Source organism: Meleagris gallopavo, chromosome 6 (genome assembly GCF_000146605.3).
Source record: "Meleagris gallopavo isolate NT-WF06-2002-E0010 breed Aviagen turkey brand Nicholas breeding stock chromosome 6, Turkey_5.1, whole genome shotgun sequence".
Lineage (NCBI taxonomy): Eukaryota > Metazoa > Chordata > Aves > Galliformes > Phasianidae > Meleagris > Meleagris gallopavo.
In genome coordinates this window covers 8,136,614-8,158,166 of record NC_015016.2, presented here as the reverse complement: position 1 = coordinate 8,158,166, position 21,553 = coordinate 8,136,614, and the positions used below count along the sequence as shown (strand labels likewise).

General features: G+C 37.1%; 1 protein-coding gene across 1 annotated transcript in view; it reads right to left on the bottom strand.

Annotated features, from left to right (window-relative positions):
- Positions 1-21,547, bottom strand: part of UBE3C (ubiquitin protein ligase E3C) — a 64,171-nt gene extending 42,624 nt beyond the window's left edge. The window contains exons 1-10 of the mRNA XM_010712393.1: positions 21,439-21,547; positions 13,354-13,407; positions 10,775-10,849; positions 9,980-10,126; positions 9,255-9,370; positions 7,663-7,820; positions 5,512-5,665; positions 4,629-4,849; positions 4,209-4,363; positions 2,118-2,305 (exon numbers count right to left, since the gene is read on the bottom strand). Coding sequence (XP_010710695.1) covers positions 2,118-2,305; positions 4,209-4,363; positions 4,629-4,849; positions 5,512-5,665; positions 7,663-7,820; positions 9,255-9,370; positions 9,980-10,126; positions 10,775-10,849; positions 13,354-13,407; positions 21,439-21,504 — 1,334 coding nt within the window. The 5' untranslated portion in view covers positions 21,505-21,547. The remainder of the gene's footprint in view (positions 1-2,117; positions 2,306-4,208; positions 4,364-4,628; positions 4,850-5,511; positions 5,666-7,662; positions 7,821-9,254; positions 9,371-9,979; positions 10,127-10,774; positions 10,850-13,353; positions 13,408-21,438) is intronic.
- Positions 21,548-21,553: the final 6 nt, after the last annotated feature.

Sequence of the window (21,553 nt, the reverse complement as noted above, 5' to 3'; positions counted from 1 at the left end):
TTAAGAAGGAAAAGATCCTCAAAACTATTTAAAATAACACAGATTTGCTGTTTCTTCTTTTCCAAAGTCTGTGTCAATCTTAACTGTTTATGAACTGGAAAGAAAACTATGCTATTTTCAGTTATTAAGCTTTTTATTTAGTATTCCACTCTACAAATTTGCAGCATTTATAGTTGCTAATCATCATTATTCTATTACAGCTGTAAATGCTGCTAAATAAGCAAGGTCTATCAGCCTTTTCTATCTTTTAAAGCCTTTGATCCACTGTGTTTTTAAAAAGAAAATAAAAATTTAATGTATTCTAAGAGCTTAAAAATTTCTCAGTCATTGCAAATAAATTACTTTTTCTTAACTAAGCTATCTAAACTATTTCTACATGGCTTAATTAGCAGCATTTTATAGTAAATATTACTCATATAAAGTCTAACTTCAAAAGGGTTAAGCATCTTGCAAAATACTCATTGAATTTGATAAAATAATTTCAGCAATTAAAAAAATAATAATCAGGCAAAAGCAATGTGGAAATTAATGAAGAAAATACATTATTTTGAAACTGCAGAAGGTTTATTACCTTTAAAACAAGCATCAAATGTTCTTTGAAAAATACTCTGAAAAAGACTATTTAGAATACCTACTTGGAAACCAGGTCTGAAAAGCACTGAACAGGACAAAAGATTGACATCTACTGACACAATTATGCGTGGTAAACCCACCGTGATGACTGACTCAGGAGTCGGAATTAGTTAACACCGACTTCTGTTTATCAAATGCCTGTGTGAATTAATTTTGATTGTGAAAATAATTCAACAAGTATTGCCAATTAAAAACACTGTTTTTTCTAAAATTGGTAAATTCAACTACTTTGGAGCTGTACAAAAGTTTTAATGGAAAGCAATTTCCATATTTCAAGATGTTGACTAGAGCCTTCACAGCTTCGAGTTTATGTTAACTGCCTTGTTATCACAAATAATTGCAAGGAACCTAATATGGCTTCTCAGAGGAAATAGATGTCATACTCACACAATTACATTTGTGCAGGATTTCTTTATTCATGAAGCATCCTTTCCACAGTTCACCAGCAAACCTCAAGTCAAAGCAATGATGCATTTAACCTCAGTAATTACTATCCAAGACAATGTACTACTTTCAACAATAAAGGGGGATACTAATTCATTCAACTGCTGCTATGATCTCCAGGTCTCACATCCTGTTCTAATGCAATTAGTCTACAAAGAACTAATTACCCTAATCGAGCAATCACAGTTTCACTGACATCTTACTTCCTCTAACAGCTATAAACACCACTGAGCTAAGATAGCACCAAATTAGTTTTCTGTATCATTGTTTACAATGCAGTTTGAATTGATTATGTTTACAACATTCCCTAAATACTTAGTTTATTGCTAGCAACTACATACTTATTCACAACTACTTGCACCACAATTACTTCAATACTTGCAGATTTTTGACTGATGATAAAACAGTAAAAAAAAAAAAATAAAGTTGGCCACTGACACCTGCTTTAGATTTTGTAGCAAAATCTGTGAAAGAATACTGCACAACTGGATGAGTATTTTACTTCCATTTCAGGTTTCAAAGCCCTTCCCAACAACAATTTTTTTCCAATAGATTGGAATTGTTTCAGTTTGTAGCAAGAGAGATAACTGGCTGTATGTTAAAGGAGGTAGAGAACAAACCGATTTCTGCACTCAGCTGGGTAGTGAGACTGTGGAATCCAAATCACTCTAAGTTTTAAAAATAAGTTAAGACAGTTTTCCGCAAGCATGACATTAAATGCTGCCTCTGGGAAAGAGGACAAAAAAATTACTTCCCTAGAATCTCTGCCAACCGATCTGTGGGTGATTTTCTGATCACAAACACCATCCCACAGTCCCTCAATACAGTGATGCAACTCACTAAACAAAGCATGGGCTTACACTTCTGGATTCAGTGATTTGTCCATATTGTCCATGCAATGAACATCCTTCTTTATTTCAGCTGATCATAAAAGATCTCAAAGAAAAAAATTAAAACACAGTGTATTTCACCAAACAGCTTATTCAGTTAAATGAATTTTAGATGTACTACAGTTCAATGTCACTATTATTTATACTTGCCTGACTTTTGGCACCATCATTCGGTGTTGCACCATTAGCGTGTGGCAGATTGATGCCATCAAGGTAAAGACCTCTTCGCTAGCTGAATCTCTCCAAACCATATTCAACAGTGTGTTTGTCTGCTGCTTTGTATCCAGTTTCTTTAGACACTCCTCAGTAATGTACTGAACTGATATTCTCCCATCACCCTATAAACATATCAAAGAAAAAATTCCCTTGAATTACTTTTAATGATCAAGTATTTTTTTATCTTTTTATTTTTTTTTAAAAAGAGAATTTTACTGGAACAAATATTTCCAGTATGATAATTACAACATGAGCACATCTATATACACCAGGAGCATTCCTGAAAGCATCACACTTTAGAGTCAATTTAAATCCCTAGGCAGGCAAGTACTGGATCACAGTTATCGATCTTCTCACTTAAATCAGTAGGAAAGATTATATTTAATGCTCTTCAACACTTGAATACAATAAGGTAAGATCATTTACAGGCATAAAATATGCAAATACTTATCTCTCTCCCAGTGAAATCAGTTAGCACTGGGCATGAAGTCCAGAAATGAATGCCTCCTGTGCATTCTTTTAGAAATGATATTTTCACATTCGTCACCCATGGACTAACCAACAAACTTCAGGGTACCTAATACATGTTCAGCTAGTGGAAGAAGTACACAATGAGGAATCATTTTTGTTGGCACAGAACAGAGCAGAGCTCAAAATTCTCTTTTATTTATTTCCTCTTTCTATCTGGTCCTCAAGAAAGCAGAAAACACCTTGGCTTGCTGGAGGATAAAAGTTCCAATTTATACCCTTGTTGTTTTTTTCTCTTTTAAGTAAGATAGGTATGCTTGGAAATACAGAATACATTAAAAAAAGCACAGGAGAAACACCAGAAAAACGAACTGCAACAAATCATATTATGTAATAAGGTTTCCTCAGAGATCTTCTCTAATTAACAAATTACTGTAAATTTCTTTTCACTGTTAATTTGTTTTTTTTTTATTTTTTAAATTATCTATTACCTCTTAAACGTCACTGTATCTCTAAAGCAGAAACAGAATCTCACAGGATATACTGCAATGCATGCATGGCCCACAAATTAAATATTTGAATTCTAAATTTTTGGGGTTAAAAAATGGCAATTATTTTGTACTTTGGACAATATATTACTTACTGGGTAAAAAGGCAGTTTATTCACACTACACTGATAAAGATTTTTGCGTAACAGTAACACACTACATCTAAAAATCCCAGCTCAGCGTGGGAGACAAAAATCACTCACACAGTTGTTTGGGTTCCCCCCGCTCCAATTTGTTTTGCTTTAATGAACAGTAAGTTTGGTGTAATCTCACACATTGCACAAGAGAAGACTGCACACTGCATAAGTTTCCTGAGTAGCAGTACGTATTTTGAGAGATCATATAAAGGTCATTAAGAAACTGTTGAATTTACATCCCTCCAGCTGTGGGTGTTCAAAATCTTGGTCTGAGTGTTAGGAGGTCAAAGTTACCATGGGTTCAATTCATTAGTCAAAGTTTTACAACATGCTTAAACTCTAGTGAAAAGTCATTTTTACACTACTCTCTATATATTACTGCAGAAACTAAGTGTTCCACCCTGAAGGATTTGAAGATAATGTATATATTTAAAAATGGAGCTAATTCAACAGAGTAAAGGCTGTACTTGAATGTAGAATATTTCAATGAGGAAAAAAAAATTCAAAGATCAGATCAGCATTTTCAGCCTATCCCAGTGTTACCATGACCTTAAGAAATGAGGAGAATACTGGTCCCTGTAAATTTAAAGCAGAGAAGTTCAATTTTATTTTTGTTAAAAGAAGAAAGTTGTTATCCAGAAATCACACTACCTGAACTATGCTATTATACTAAGAGCTTTATTTATGCTTTTCTTTTTCTTAAACAATCAGTCCTATTTGTTTGCAATGAGCAGCCATCTACTTGTAAGAAGTAAACAGGCTCCTGCTATGACAATATCTAGAAAAATACTGGACTTAGAGTGATCACGGTTTTTCCTATATTTGCCAATACTGTAAATCAAACTTATTTAAAGAAATTCTATAATGCTTACTGGTGTAGTTGTCATTTTACTGATCTCTTCATCCTCATCTTCAGAATCGCTGTTTGCATCTTGACAATTTGTACCAGCACTAGATACAGGCAGCTGAGAGAGAAAAGCCTGGAGTACTCTCAAATACACAAGCAGTCCTTCTTCTGAAAGTGATCCTGTAACAAATACATTGAAATAAAAGATCTTTAGTTAGGCAGTTCTTCACTATATTTTACTGGAAATATCTAACAAAAAATCACATTATGCCAAACCCTCCCAATTAAGTGCATTTTCTTCCTAAAGGGGGAAAAAATAGCTAAAAAACACAGATCTCTAATACTTGTATCCACAAACTGCTAGGCAACAAACTAGGTTATGGAAACACATGAAATACTAACTCAAATATGAAAAAGCAATGAACAGGTCATATAGCTTTCTCACCCAAATACGTTTCTCCAACTGTTAACACGAAGTAAAAAAGCCATGGAGCTCGATCACTTTTTCTTGAACATCCATTCTCTGCTAATAATAGTGCATTCAGAAAGAATTCATAAGGGAAAACGATCTGCACATCAGCCAGCGCTGGAATGATGAAATGGAATATCTGATCTGTGAAAGGTGCTGCCACAAACTCCTCTGTGAAGGCTGCAAAAATCTGTTGTCTAAAATGAAGAAAAAATGTCTTGATGGAAAATACAGGTGATGCTTCTCACAAGTACGTCCATGCAATGACATATCAAATTTTGCAAGTTTGAACACATTCACCAAGAAGACAGCAAAGTGATGCTGCATTAATTCTGTGCCAGTAAACTGAATTAGATTTTTTCAAAAATATAGTACTTATACAATGTCTTTTCCCTGATTATATTAATCGTAACATTACCCCTTACACTAAAAGTAAACTCATGGAAAACTATTCTGAAGTTAAATTTGTTTTAATCGTGAAATAAAAAATAAACTAAAAAATTCTGATTTCTTTTTCTTCTTTTTACTGTAACACAAAACACTATCACATGCAGCAGAGTCAGTTCCAGCTTTTTTCTGTCTTTCCACACACCTGACTCATTCTCCTAGCAAGCTATGACTTAGTTATTTCCCCTCTCATAAACCTGCCACAAAATTCTTAAATGCAGAATTCTTTTCATCTGACTTCGGCTACATCTTTATACTCAACTAAGTTTTTCCACACCGATGCTCCTTCAATAAATCATTACTACTGCATATAAATTGAACTGCACTGAAAAAACAGTTGGATGTTAAACAACAATAAACTGTGAAGCTCTGACAATAATCAAGTACACAAGTATCTAATATTTTTATTTACCTTGCAGCTTCTGGACAGGAGCTATATGTAAAGTGCAATGGTTTCAGAACATTCTCCAGAAGTATTTTTGCAAGAGGGACTCGAGAAACATCAGAATACTCAATACTTGATGGAAGCTTACTATTAATTAACAAATAAAGCGACTTGTAGTAGCCTGCAAATAAGTAAAATCATTTAAATTCAGTATTACTTTTTTTGCTTTTCTTTATAAAACAACATATACTTACTTAACAATTATAACTTTAACAAAACTCTGTAATTCACAGCAAAAAACTTTATTTAGGAATCTGTATTACAGCTGTACAAGTCATATTCACATAAAGCTGTTATCTGCTGTTGGTTATCTTTGGAAATATCACTTTATAAATTCAGAGATAAATAACTGCATTCAGAGTCGGTTTGACTTTCAAAAGACCAACCAATCCTGCTGATAAAGTGAATAATTCGATATTTTCTTGAAATAATCACCTATGAAATACGTTCTCTTCTCTTCGACAGCTTGCTTTTTCCTCTTTCAGAAATTAATTTCTCCCTCTACACAGAAACATGACAGTATCTTACATGTTCTGCTAGCAAGGCTATCTGGTCTCAAGTTTACAAACACCTTGCTTTAGCAGACTGAAGAGTCAATTGCTGTTCCAGAGCAGGAACCTCTCAGCCAGTAATAAAATGTATTACCATTGGAGCCACAAAGGTGTGTGGAGGGTAATGTGTCTCACTGTCAGAAATCTATTTTTGTCTTGCTGCAATACAAATGGAATCACATGATTTCATTCTTCCTAATCCAACTTCCTCTTACTCAATGAAATCCTAAATTAAGGCAAGTTTCGCTATTACAGGAACCACTGTAAATGCATAGGTAGCATTTTAATCTCTCATTGAGAGACTACGTCTGGGACATTTTGTCACAGTAACCCTAACTGACAAACAAAAGCCACTATAAGGAATGGAAGTTGAAATTAGGTGATCATTGTGGTCCTTTTCAACCCAGGCCATTCAATGATTCTATGATTCTCTGAATAACAATACTCACGTGAACAATGAACTCTATTTCAAAACACATAAGAAAAGCTGAATACAGCTTCTTCATAACTTAACCATCATAAATAATGAGGAGACTGCACACTTTGTTGTGCATGCATGCTGCTTCTTGGTTTCGTGATTAGAAAGCTAAATTTTTTTTTTTACTAAAATTTATAATTTAGCATCCTGGTAAACCTTTACATATCAGAATGAATATTACAAAAAAAGAAATATTAAAGTGACTTTGAAGACATTAATTACGAAGTAAACACAAGTACTTCCAAAGTCTTCATTATGCTTAGTCAAGAAAATTAAATGCGCTATGGTAAAATTCACTTTTTTCCCTACAGTAACTTCAAAATACGGAATCTGCACACATCTTTATTAGCCTAAGATAGACTTGTATTACAGAATGCACTCTAAAACTCACAAGTACAGAATTATTGCAAGGATTAACCAATTGGAAGGTGCTAGTCTACATTTTATATCCATGAAGCTGGATCCAGGATGTGTTTTCATGCCATTTCTGGCATTTTTCCCCAGCTACTGGTCATTGCAAACTCAAGTGGTACCACAAAAGCAAATTATTTCTTTCCCACATCCTCAGAGCAATAACGTTTCTTCAAGACAACACGAATTTTGGCGATAACTACACAACTCATTAACTTTCAGTATGTTTGCACAGGTGTAACTGATTGCAGCTCAGCAAACAGTTTTGTTGATGATGCCACGAAGCAAATAACGGTTAGGTCACCATCTCTTTGCTAAGGTGTCTTTTTCTAGTGCTAGCAAGAAGAAAAATTAATACCAATTTACAACAATAACAATCACTAGCAGTTATAGAGAACTATATCCACCTACTCTCAAGCTCTGTAGTGAAAGTCTGTATATATAACTTGGGAGAATACTGAGTTTATGAACAGAATATCTGAAGAATTTAAATAGTAATTTCTCAAGCAGTGACCTCATTACAAGCAAAATATGTTTCATGTATGGGTGAGTGTATGTAGCACTTAATTTGTGTCTGCAGTAAAGGTAAAACATGATGAAACGACATGGCCTTCAGGTATTATGTATTTTGTTCAGTTCTTGAGTATTTCTGAGAACTTCTAGTTCCTAGCTACTCACCTTTCTGAATCATGTAGTGCAAAATTTGTTCAATTAGTGATGTTACATAGCTGACATCTTGTAAAACAGGTAAATATGTATTCTCAGATGAAAATACCTCAAGCATTCTCATAGGAAGTGCAACATTCAGACTGTCGTCATTGCAATTTTGCAGTAACCTACAAATGAAATCAAACAAAAATAATTTATCAAGAGGTTTCTCTTATTTCATCACAAGCACATGCACATCAGTGTACAACCAAAACTAAAAGAACTTTCCTAATTAATTTTAAAATAACTTACTTCTAACTGTACTCTCCCAAGTTCTCAATAATTAACATCTTTTTGTTGGCACCATTATAATAATAATTCCTGGTTTTATAGAATGGGCTGAGAACAAATACTGTTTTAGTTAAACATACGATGTTTCCCAGAATGTCTTTGACTACAGCCTTAAGTATTAAAAATACACCCATCCCCAACCTTCTAGCAAATTTCTTACAGAACAACTAGGAGTAATTGTGACAATTCAGAGCCCATTCAGAATTAAAACGATTTGTTACAACGAGACACATACAGGCAGAGCTGCCCCTACAGTGTCCTTTCTTTCACAGCCATCCAGAAAGACAGGACATTAACAGCAAAAGTGACTCTGATAACACAGCTAAGGCATTTCTCTAAACAGATTAAAGATACTTTGACAAGTATTATTGGCAGACAGCAGACATAGCTGCTATCAAGTCTTTTTTTTTTTCTTTTTTTTTTTTTTTTTTGTACTAAAGTTTTGTTTTGCTTTGTTTAGTTTTTTAAATGTAATGACAAAAGCAACAACTGTTCATGAAGCTGAGCTTACACAAGAGGAACACTCCTCCTCGCTACATGTCTCACCTCTTGCTTCCTGGGCTTCTGCACCAAACTGTAAGTAGCTCAGAAAGCAACCCATACAGTATAGCAAGATTCACTGATTCAAATGCACTCATTTACTAAAAGAAAATCTTCAAAAGGAAACAAGATTTTTCAAAGCTCTAGGGAGTATTGTTAATAAAAGCAACCACTATAATGTTTCCAAAATTAGGTTTTAGATGACAGTTATTCCAGTAGTTCCATAGATTTACCTTCAATTGGCTCGCTGAAATGAATGTAAAAGGGTCAGTACCAATAATGAATCTACTGTTGAAGACAGTAAAATAACTGCGTAACATGCCTCAAGTCCAAATCAAAGGAAGGGCATTTTCAACATCAGTATTAAAATACAACATCCAAAGCATATCCTTGGAAAAATAGTCAAACTCATAGGATACTTTTTGATTGCTATTAGTTCAAGAAAACCTTCTGGTTCCAACAAATACTTGTAATGACCTTGCTACATGCAAACACTTAGGAATACACTTAAGTCTATCCTTAGGGAGTACATTCCTTAAGCATGTATTGCATATGAACTTAAAAGGCAACGGAATTGAGAACATTTCATTTTTCATAGCATGATTTATCATAGCCTATATTTACAGTGATCATAAACAGTTCTCTCCATTTACCACACAAAGAAACAAGCAAGTGCCCAATGCAATTTCTCAACACACTTTAGGCAGCGGTGTACAGAAAAAAGAATTTACCTGCAACACAGCCCCAACAGTCTTTTTATTTGGAATAAGCAAATAAGTCGGTCTGGACCATCCAATTGCTTAACAAACTGAGAACTCTGTTTAATTAAATTCTGACACAGCCATATCTGGAAAACATACACAAAAGTTTACGATTTATTACATCTCAGTTCTGTTGTTTCAAGCATGTGAAGAGCAGCTGTACGTAACATAGGTATAATATCCATATTTTTATCAACACAGGTCTTGCATAAAATTGATCTTAAATATATGCAACATCTCCTTTGGAGAACTTAAAAAATATAAAATAAGACAACCATATTATTTAAGGAAAAAATATTCATTGAACTACGTAAAACATGACCATTAACTCCCAAAATTAACAGACATACATTTACAAATAACTTTTTCAACAAATTTGTTAATAAAAACACCTACAGACCTACCAGAAAGCTAGTAGGAAATTATTACTTAAAACATTTCTTATAATGTTTTTTAATAAATTACTGTGACTCACAGACAAAGGATTTTTCTAGACTACACACAAAGGATTTTCTCATAGACTACACACCCAAAGTCTAATTTTAAGTTATTTCATCTAAACAAGATGAACAAAAGAGTGCAGGTCAGCAAAATGAACTTCATGAAGTGATCAAATCCATTTCTGCATCCCTTCCTAAGCCTTCCAAGCAAAAGAATATTTTAATAGAACAGATCAAAATATTTACAATACTCACCAAACGCTTAGAATCCTCATTCTGTTTATAGAAAAAGAGTAGCTGACGAACTAGAAGAGTCAAATTAGCTCCATTAGCTGTAGAAAAGGTTCCTCCAGTTTGGGCCAAATTAGCACAGCGATCAAATTCACTTCTCTGGGTAGAGTACTTAAAATAAAGGAAGATACAAATTAGTGTATTGATAATGGTTATGAATTTATATAGGGATGTGGCATTTTTAGAATCTCATTTGTTTCCCATCCCAACTGGTAGCAAAGTAATTAAATGCACCTATTCATTAAGAGAACACATACACAAAAATCATAAGGTCATATTTGCTTCCTGTAACTCAAAAGGTACACATGGCAACAAATTTGTTGCTTCTCAAGTCAAAATTATCACACCAAACATTTTCAACTAGTTTACTCAATCAACATTAGCAAATGTAAACAGAACTCTTTCCCAGAACAATCGAGCCAAGAGCAGCTTAAAAAGAATATCCTTGACTCAGATGACTACCTTAGTCACACACACCACAGAAGTTTTGCTGATATGTAAAAGCTGCAAGTATGTAAGTGTCAAGTCAAGAAAGTTACATCATCCCACTCAAGTCAGCTGTCACAAAGGTGCTTTGCTGAATAAGCATTAATCTACTAAAGAACTGAGGCTCAGCAGATGTCAAGAGACAATAAGAACTTACATTTCATCAGTACACCAAATATTCAAATTTGTCAAGCTTTCTTAATTTTTTTTTTAACAGCAAATTGGTTTTCCAGCAAGACTGCTTTACCTCTTTCACAACAAACAAGTACTTACCTGACGATTTCTGTCTCTGTAACCCCTTACAAATGATTGGATTATTATTGCATTTTTCAGCCTTCGCCTTTCTTCCTGTAAAATGAAAGAAAAATAAATAAATAGAAATAAACATTGTGGAACCAACTCTAATTTCTACAATTTTATCTGATAAATTTGTATTCAAAAGAAATTCTTTAATTCAAATTAAGCACTATCATTAAGAAAAAGTATCTGATGTTCTGCATCCAATACACACAAAATCAGAAGAAAGCTTTTTATTACTTTAAGTATGCAATTACCACTAGGTTATAGCAAAAGAACTCTTAATACTCAGTAAGTACATAATACCACAGAAATCAACATAAACACGTTTACATTTTATTTGACAGCTCTAATGCTACAATGCTGAAGAACTCAAACTCAGTGACACTATTCCTCTTTCTGCACAGATCAGCTGTTGAAGACCCGCTTCCTTCCATTCAAATGACAAATCTGTATTAGGAACCCAGCACAGTTTAGATTAGCAAGGGAAGGAAACAACAACAACAAGAGAATAACAAAGCAAAACACACAATGTTTATTTGGACAAACCTGAAGAGAAACGAAGGCAATGCTTCAAGCCTAACAGCTCTACAGGGAAACTACAGAGAAAGAAATTCCTGCTCTATTTTAAAGAAGACAAAGAAAGCAAATCAGAGTCATTTTATGAAGCCTTCGTCACCAACCGGAATGAGCAGTTATAACCATCCCTGTAAAATAGCTCACTTTCTGGGTAACTGAAAGCCAGCTTGCTTCAGGTACTACGGAGAAAGTACTCAGCACATTCCCTGACAACACCCCAGCACATCCGATCACAGAAATACCCAAGGGAAGTGGCTACTGTAAATCACTTCCCAACAACGCCCATAGAGTTTCTTAGGAGATGAAAGAAAGAAGTAAAGAAAATTCTTAAACAACTCCTCTAAATAAACCTGTCCTTGAAATCCTCTGATTAATTCCTGAGCCTGAACCGAAATGAAAGCTGTCTATTCCAAAAGATACTGCAGAGAAAAATACTCAACAGCAGAAGAACAAAGCATGGGAACAAGCAGCAGAGTTCCAATTACAGACAGGCATTCTCTCTTCATAATCATAACATAATGCTCGATTGAAAAGTGGATATCTTCTCTTTCTAGATATTGTTTTCAGCCTAGCACATCTAACAGTCAATTAGCGACCCATAATTGCAAAGATTTTAAGTCCAAGGTCACTGCTAAGGTTCAGCTACAGGCCCTTTTTAAAGACATAACTGGTCTTAATCTCAGAGGAATCATCCTTTAAAAAAAATAATGCTAATCACTCCTATACCAGAACAGTTCACTCATTTTGTGAAGAACTGAGACCAGTAATCTCCTGTGATGTGCATGTCTGTGTGTACATACAGAAATATGACTGCACCAACTCTGAACTACATGATACTATTATATTCATAAATATGTGACTGAATGGGTTATTTTGACATTTGGCAAAACGTTTTTTTAAGTACAAGCGAGTCTTTGCCCATGTTGATAAGAACTTCAGTGATTGCAAATTTGATTACTAACACAACATTAAGTAACCAGCGAAATTCTAGCAATCTCATAGCTAGTTTAGAGAGAAAAAAAAAGAAGCAGTAACTATCCTCAGAAAGGGATGAGCCACCAAAAAACTGCATTTAATCCAGTAAGGCTCAAACACATATTCAAAGGGGCTCTGTTTTCCTTGATTTGCATGAAAACTGGACAGTAACGTTTTTAAAACCATCTTTCAAAACCGTGTTTTTTTATCCTCCTCATATCAGAAGACAAAAGAATGTCAAAATTAATACATTCACTCACACCATACTACTAAATGGATCTCATTTTGCCACATACCACAGAACCACAAAACAGCTCAGGCTGGAAGGAACATATTCACCAAGACACTGCGCTTCAGAACTGAACTTTTTCCTTCCTATGTGTATTCCCTCTTTTCCGCTTTGTTCCAGCTCAAACTCCCAAAAGGCAGTAACATACATCAACATGATTAGTAAGATTTCCTGAAAACTCAGACATCAGCCTCACAACCGCTTCTCACTCTCTCAGTCATCAGCTGAGTCCAAAGAGCTTTACAATGCATTCAAGTATCATTGTTTCAACTGCAACTTCCAGAACCCAGACTCAAACTGGGGAAGAGGTTTGCTGAAGGTTATTCTGGAAGCCACAGCAGAAAAAGCAGTAGAAAAGGGCTTGCCAAGATCAATCCACAAGGCAAAGAAATGGAAGAATTTACTAACCAAATGCCTCTATTTTCTCAACACAGACTAGATCAAATGAGCATCAAAATAAAAGGAAAAATTCCTTTTCCACCCAGTGCATACTTAATTATCTTCTTTTGAAATGAAAATCACTTCTGGGAAGGAGCATAAAAGCAGTTGATTTTGTTGCTTCCAGTATACTGGAAGACTGCACAAAATTTGTGAACTGAAAGAAAGCATTCCTGAACTACCCACCTCTGCAACAGAATAAAGCACTGGACTGCAAAGGTTACTGTATCAAACACAAATCCAGCATGCATGCAAGCACTTATAGTTACTTTACCTCTCGTTTTCTCCTTTCTTCTTGAGTGCGATGCAGAAGCGAAGCCTTTTCCTCCTAAATGGCACAAAGATACAAGGTTATTTCCATTCAAACAAGACTTTGAATCCTTCACGGTATTTCATCAAAACTTTTTTTTTTGGGGGGGGGGGAAGGAGAGGGATTGTTCATAGTGTGTCATACACACAGCACTCAACAAAAATTAAGTACTATTTCCTGCACTTAAAAGCACACCTAACACAGCCCTCCCAGAAGAACAGTGACAATGGCTGTGTAAAAACCACAAGGACAGGCAAACAACAGCAAAACCAACCGCTCCACATTCAGATTTATGTTCTCAGCATCCCAGTAACCAAGGCAAACAGAATTCATTAATAAATGAGGAGGTGGAAACATAGTAGAGTCCCAAACCTACCAGGTACTTCGAATGTTTGCTGAGCACTTTCCTGGCTGGACCTGTGAGCTATTGGCCCAGGTGTGCACAGCAAGCTGTGGCAACTCAAAGCAATCACCCACTGCTATGAAGCTCCATGCCTTGGCTAACTTGCAAAAAGGACTAAACTCTTAAATTTACTTATCCTTTCCTCAAAAATCGTCCAGAATAGACACCGAAGTAGGCTTCTGTAACACAAACGGAATCTTTTCTTTAAAAATTCTGAACCCCAAGTTAGGGCTACAAGCTGAAAGTTTCAGGAGAGCACTGTCTTCAACAGCGAGAAAGAAGGGAATATTGAGGGCTGCACAAAGCTTCTGGAGGGCAATAACAATGCAAGAACAAACTTACCAGCTTTAAGCTACAACCTTAAATGTGTATCCCTAGGCTACAAAATATAAATAATGCTTTATTTGCGTGAATCTCTTAATGGATAGATCTCAGTTGTTTCCAATGAAATAAAATAATTCCCTTTTGATGCAGAATATTCATCTCCCACTAGAGACAATAACAACGAAACTGCCTGAACCCTGGCACCTTCCTAAATCCAACCCAGAACAGGCAGCATACTTAAGGAAACTTTTCTTTTTCACTTCTCTTACACACATTTCTTTTTCTTTCTATGGCATTTCTAACCCGGGGCAATTAAGAAATAAAATACACTCAAGCTGAAAATGTCCTGCATTTAAATACCTAAAAATAAGCCTGAAGTTGGCAAACAAATATTTTAATATTGAATCACTTCAAAAACAACTGTGCTGCAATATTTAAATGTCTACAGGCAGAAACAAAAACTGATGGCAGAATTCTTCTTCTGTACCTTTTCCGAAGGCAGGCAGGAAGCAAGAGGGTCACGACTCACCCAGTTTCGTTAGGACAGAAAATACCTGAGCACGGAGCACCAAGGACAATGAAAAGCAAAGCACTGATACAATAAAAAGGAACTTAAAGCTGGATTTGTATTTCAGATCATCCACTGGAGCAAGCCCAGAGGAAAAAATCCCACAAGAAGGTTAACCATCTCTTCCTCTAAAGACAGCACTTTTCAGCCAAAGACACCACTAAATACAGCTATTGCTCTCTAAATACAAGGGTTTCTTCCACTTGTTAAACACAGCAGAAGGAAATCACAACAAAGTCCATACCTAAAACAACAAATCTCAACTCAAGCAACAAGAAGGGGTTTGTGTCTGCCTGGAAGCGTAAAGTGAAAAAACTGATAGCAGATACACTGACAAAGTAATGTAATAAATTGAGAAATAACCAACAGATAACCTAAAATTTCAATGTTTTCTTTTTAAATATACATTAATTCTTTTCTAACTGCTGGTCAGAGGGAAAACTGTAAGTGGGCAGCCTCTCCTCACTCAGTGCATCTCAGTTTTGTGTTGGGGTTTCCCTGAAGAGAGCACTTCTCAAATCAATACACTTCGACTACAGTCTCAAATACTTGCTTTGACTATTTTTGAAGGCATACATCACCTTCTTAAACTGAATGTAACAGAGGCACTGCCCCAGGCCAAAGGATTAAATGTACAAGTAAGCACTGCCCAACTGAAGAAAAAAAAAAAATCTCCTTCAGAGTTATTCAGCACAATTTGACTGTATCACCACTTCAGAAGTTAAGAAATAACTCTACAAACACGCAAAAGAAAAGAAATTTGCTGTGGGAAAGCGATGACCAAAAGCCTATAGTCTATGAAGGTCACTGTAAAACACTCACTTCTTACAGTCAGATAACCATACAGACACCTCTCAAATACCCTGTCTCTTAACAGAGTGAAAAAGAGCTGAGCTCAGCAGCTGCTGTTCAACCCAAGAGATGCCATGCCCAGGACCGCCTGCAGCCCCACACACTGAGGTATGGGATGCACATTTGACAACTCCCATCTACAGCAGAGACGCAACTCCTGGCAGCTGGAGGACAACAGTACAACCAACAGAAGCCTGCAGAGATGACACCTGGCTCACTCCTACTCCCCACCTCTGTAACAACCAAGCTCTCCACTTGCTTCTCTTGCTTTCCAAGTTGACACCCTCCTTTTGGATACTGAAAAAGGCAGGTATCAAATCTACCTACCAAGGCAGGCAGGCAAACTAAGCATCAGCTTGTCTTCACACTTCCAACCCTAACTCAAAAGGAGGGGAAAGCCATTCCCCCAAACTCCTGACACACCCCATGATTTAGCCTTCCCCCTTCAGCAGCTCAACCTGCCAAGCACAGAGCTGGACAAAATAAAAAAGAAAGCAAAGAAACAGTGAGCAATAGCAGAATGCAGTGCGACCTTAGGGATGATGAGACAGAGTAAGAATGAAGAGTAAAGAGTTGAAAACAAAGTGCTGAAATGCATTCCTTTCCCAAAAAAGTATGCTCATGCAACTCTTAGCCTTTAAATACCCTAGGAGAAGACTGCCTAAAATCCATTAAATTGTATTCTTTTTGTTCTGCATTTTAATACTCTGCAAGTGTTTATAAACCTCCAGCTTTCATGGCTCAAAAAATCAGGTTCAGAAAATAAATATACTTTTTTTTTTAAACAGTATTTGTCAAGTCCTCTGAAATCGAACATCACTTGACAGCTGTCTTACTTAAGGCATCTTAACTCCACATCAGACAACATAAAATCTAAATTTACGAGGTGCAAAGGTGAAACAGAACACTTACTTTCAGGCACTGTTTAAACACTGAGTACATTAAGAAAAAAATAACAATAATTAAAATAAAAATAACTATTGAAGTATTAATCATTGAGATGTCTTTGTAAAATGTAGGGGCTTATTCTCCTTTTAAGTTGAAAATGCTCTTCTATTTAGCATTGAAATAGACTATGCCAAATATGAGGCATGACTTCTGGGAAATTTTCATAGAAATAAGGACAAATAAGCACTCGATCTTTTAAATTCTGAGGACAGTTACAAAATCCTTTGTTTTCCACCTGCCAAACGCAGGAACTTGAATCTTTTCTCTTTCCTTAAAATAATAACATTTCAGACAAATTTAGCTTGAACTACATGAATATCAATATTCACACCTAAAGCAAATGAGATGACTTAAGGAATTTACAGAAGCAAATTCCTTCAACACGGGTGGTGGATAAATTCTAAGTTGGCAAACAAAAGGAATATTTCATATCACCCATCTACAGATAATAAACGTGGACACTGTGCAGCTGCCCCTCCTTCAAAGTGCTTCCCAATTCCCAGTACAATCATAGGCAAGACAAACTCCACATCTATTGGCTTTTTGAAAGTTAAAAGAATTTTAAAAGATGCAGAGCACCATGAACATACCGAGGGCAATTTAAATTCCATTTGGGCTTCAATTTTACCTTGGGACACAGAAAGTACCCAGCACCACCTTTACCATGGTAGCAGCAAGGCCACAAACAGCAGAGCCACAAAGTAACTGGAGGCTCCAGAGTCCACATGAGAAGGCTGCTTTCTAAATTTATTCTCTGTTTGCCCACAGTACGTGTTGCTTTATATGACACTGGCATTCTGAGTCACTTTGAATTTTCTCCAAAAAGAGCCCAAAAAAAAAAAAACCACACCTGTAAGAGCAGAAATGTGTTTTGAGTGTGAGATGACAGCACGCAGCTGAAAGCAGCAGCCATCACTGCTCTCAGCTAACTACAACCTGCAGCTTCTTTTCAAGTGAGGAGGATGTTAAACGTCACCCAGAGGAAAAATTCACAGTGACTTCGAATGCACTAATTACCTCTATCCCTATGCACACTTCACCTGGAAGCTGAAGGGGAATATACAGGAATGTGATGTCAGTAACAGAAAAAATAGAACTTTGCAAACTACAGTTCTTTGCTTATTAAAAACAGGTGTATTAAAAGAAATAAAGGGGACTTTGTGAAGTTATTCGTAAAGCTGTCTCATTTTGTATTATAATTTAAAATTATTTTTAAAAGTCTTGGGATTTGTAAAAGCACTTGTGCATATGTTTTAGATTATGCATTTGACTTCATAACATCTTAACCATTTTTTCCCTGTTAAAGGCTTACAAGAAGTCATTAACAGAGCTCATCACCTATATGATGAATGTAGAGCTACAGAGCCCCTAGTACACCTCAGTACAGGCACAGAGGATTCCCCTACATGTTATGAACTAAGGGACTGGTGCCTCATATTTTTCCTATCCCTGGCAAAATGCATCAAGGAACAGCAGCTCTGACTTGACTAAACCAAGCTGAAAGGTTTCTTGGATTCCCGCTATGCCACCGGGACACCAACTTCGCAACAGAAGGAGTGAAACCTGCAAGCTGTCACCAGAAGGGATGGTGACACCATCAGGAGCACACAGTGCTCAGCCCTCTCCTGCCTCAGCCTAGCGACTGCTCAGCTGAAGGCTGGCTGAGATCAGCTCTGTGCTCCAACAGATCACTCATCCTGCAGCACCTCCAAAACAGGGGAGTTTTGCATTAGTTCAGTGAGCCCATTCACTGCTTGTAACACAGGGTGAGTTGGGCCCCCTCGCTGCAGGGCCATCAGCTCCAATCCTCTGTACAGTCAGACTTAGCTTAGCTCTATTTGAAGTACATCCCAAAACAGCTCTTCAAGTGTACCCCTTTATTCCTGCCCAACACACCACTGAATTTTCCCATAGCAATCCCTAATAGCAGCATACATTTTGGGGCCTACAAAACTTAAGAAGTACTAAAAAAAAAAGTTGTACCAGTTACAATGAAAACTATATTTGAAAATAACTTTTGAAGAGCCTCATAAAGCAGGGAATTGTGTTTTAATGGTGACAATAAAGACCTCCCTACAATCATAACTGTACAATAACTTATCACATTGTAAACAAAACATCAAAACAGTATCCATGCTCTCTACCAAACACACAACCAACAACCCAGATGAATCAGCAGATTTGTGAAAGGAGGTGGACAGAACAGGCTGCACGCTGACAATGTCATCTATATTTTACACCTATTATAAAACGTAGTATTAAAATGTTACAACATTCTGAAAGGAGCAATCATTTTGATCAAATTAATTCTGCAATCCAAGACTTAACAAACTTTTGGCAAAACATTAAGCTGAATTTCAGTGCTTTTCTACAGCATTCACAATCCAGACCATCCCAATGAACACAGGATGCACACAGGATGCAATCCAAGACTTAACAAACTTTTGGCAAAACATTAAGCTGAATTTCAGTGCTTTTCTACAGCATTCACAATCCAGACCATCCCAATGAACACAGGATGCACACAGTGTAAACACAGACCTGAAGCTGCTGCTTTCATCATTCAAAAACATGTCAAAATTTAGTGGTGAGAAAGCACATTGGATTCGGTACCTCCTGTAAGAAAAGCTGCTAGTAATTAAAATAAACATTTCATATTGCATCTCATCATCCTTTTTTTTTACACTCCTGTGTTCTTGTTTTTACATGTTATACATCATCAAGAGGGTATTGTGAGGTCTGAGAATCTGACAATTCATCTCTTCAAACTAATACACCTATAAACTTTAGTCTGCCTTTAGTCTTTATAAATTTATAATCACATTAAGACTGTAAGTTTTCTAACTGCCACCACAAGTCCCATTTTAGACACAACAATATTTGCATCATTGTGTACATGCTGGTAGAACTCAGGTGTCAGAAGGCCTGAGGAAATCTTGATACATCTCCACTACAGAAGTAAATGGCAATGTCAGGTTGGCTGCCAGCATACGTGACTCAAGACCAACAAGGTTACCAGTTGTGGCTGTAGTTATTATTAGCAAAACCTCTTCTTACCAGTCAGGTTTGCTGATGGTTTAGGTTGGTGTAGTTATATCCACACCAGAATGACACTGCTGGCATCTGAAGTGCTGACTGACTGACTCCACTGCAGTGCCTGGCTTTGTACCTGTGTTTTGCTAAATACAGCTATACAGGTGCAACAAAACGTGGAAAAGTTCTCCAAATCAAACAGAAAACTATCCCTAGCATTAAGCAGCCAGCATACAAGCCTACAGGTAAAAGGAAACATGATCACAAGCAGCCTAGGACATGAGACAAGAGTCGTGGACCACATGTAAACGTTTGGCACACCACTCTCCACTGCAGTGTGTTTATATAGAAGTGGACATAAACTGCACTTCTAAGTGATTAGCACTGCACAGGTTCTGAAAACCAGCAGCTGCTGGGGATGGCCAGAGCGACAACTGACTGTTTTGCCTTGATGCAGCACAAGCATTCCACGTAGCATGTCCTGCAATCCGTGCACCACTCAGTATAAAGCTGATCGATTGTGAAATATTATCCTTTTATTGGACCAAGTGAAGTTTATACAACAGTTTCAGTTTCACTTCCTTTCTTGCATAATGTTCACTCTGATAAATTCGTACCTGCAGAAAGTTAGTACATTTGTCCTATATTGCTAACACGTAAAATGACAGAAAGTTCTGTTGAATTTCCATGAAAAAATCAGTAGGTGTAACAAGAGATACATCAGTTGTTTATTTTCAGAAGAGGAAACACGCTCTATAAGTAATGCTATTAACAAGTTGATGCCAAAAGCTGCCAAGTGCCTGAAGCTTGTTGTCAAGGGCCAGGGCATGTTCTGCCAATTCCTAATTCAACTGGGCAATATTTATGGTATTTTCAACTCATGTAATGCAACTGTATGTGGTCTAATGAACAGAACTGTCTTCAGATAAGATGATTCAGGTGAGAAGCTGCACAACTTATATGCCATTCTGTTAAACATTCTTGTTACTAAAAGATGTAAGACGCCAAAAGAAAACTTCGTCATGACTTTAATGTCACACACTGAAGGTGGTTGAGTCACCATCCCTGGACGTGTTTAAAAAGCCGTTTGGATGCGGTGTTCAGGGACATGATTTAGCGGAGGATTGTTAGTTAGGGTAGTGTGGTTAGGTCATGGTTGGACTTGATGATCTTTAAGGTCTTTTCCAACCTGAGAAATTCTATGATTCTGTTACCGTCCAAACTTATTGCCAAACCCTCTAAGTTGCAGAGAACTGAACTTACTTACAGTGCACAACAACGAAAACCTTTTCTTGCTCCGATGAAGATTAAAATAATGAAAACAGCAAACAGCTTCACGTGCAACCACGATAACACAAGGAACCAGTATTGTAGCAGAGCGTCCCTGACACACCAGGCCTTCCTCTCGCTCCCTGCCCAACCATTCAGCTCTTGCAATAGAACAGGGCAGTCAAACCAAAACAAACCACTCTGCTTCTTGCCCATCGACAAAGGCCGGCAGACACCGAACTGCTGCTGGCTCTGCAGACGACAAGCCGAGTGTAAACCCGGGAGAGCAAAGCTATAGCTACAGCACCCTGACAGCCTCCAGCCGTGCGGGCAAAGCCTTCCCCAGAAGCACACGCTGACCGTGGCCGTGTAAGGCCGCTGCCCCACGCCGAGGTGAGGCGGGTGCCCCCGGGCACAGCTCCGGGCCGGGAGCATGGGAGGGTCGTGTGGCCTGGTGGGAAGCAAAATAAACAGGAGAACAGAGCCGGGGAGATAAACGCATCATCAGGAGGGGAGAATTTCGGCTCCGTGGTAGACCTTAGTCATAGCTGCTCCCATTTTTTTTTTTTTTAAAGGCCCAACGGTAAAAATAACGACGGAGAAAAAGCGAAGCGGAACGTAAATACGGAGACAGATAGGCGGCGTCTCTTACCTTCCTACTCGCTCCTCCAAGAGACACCTTGGGCCTTGTTTTGAAATCCCCTTCAAAGCTGAACATGTTTACCGCTTATCCCATCTAGAGCGGAGCCCGGCCCGGAGCGGACACC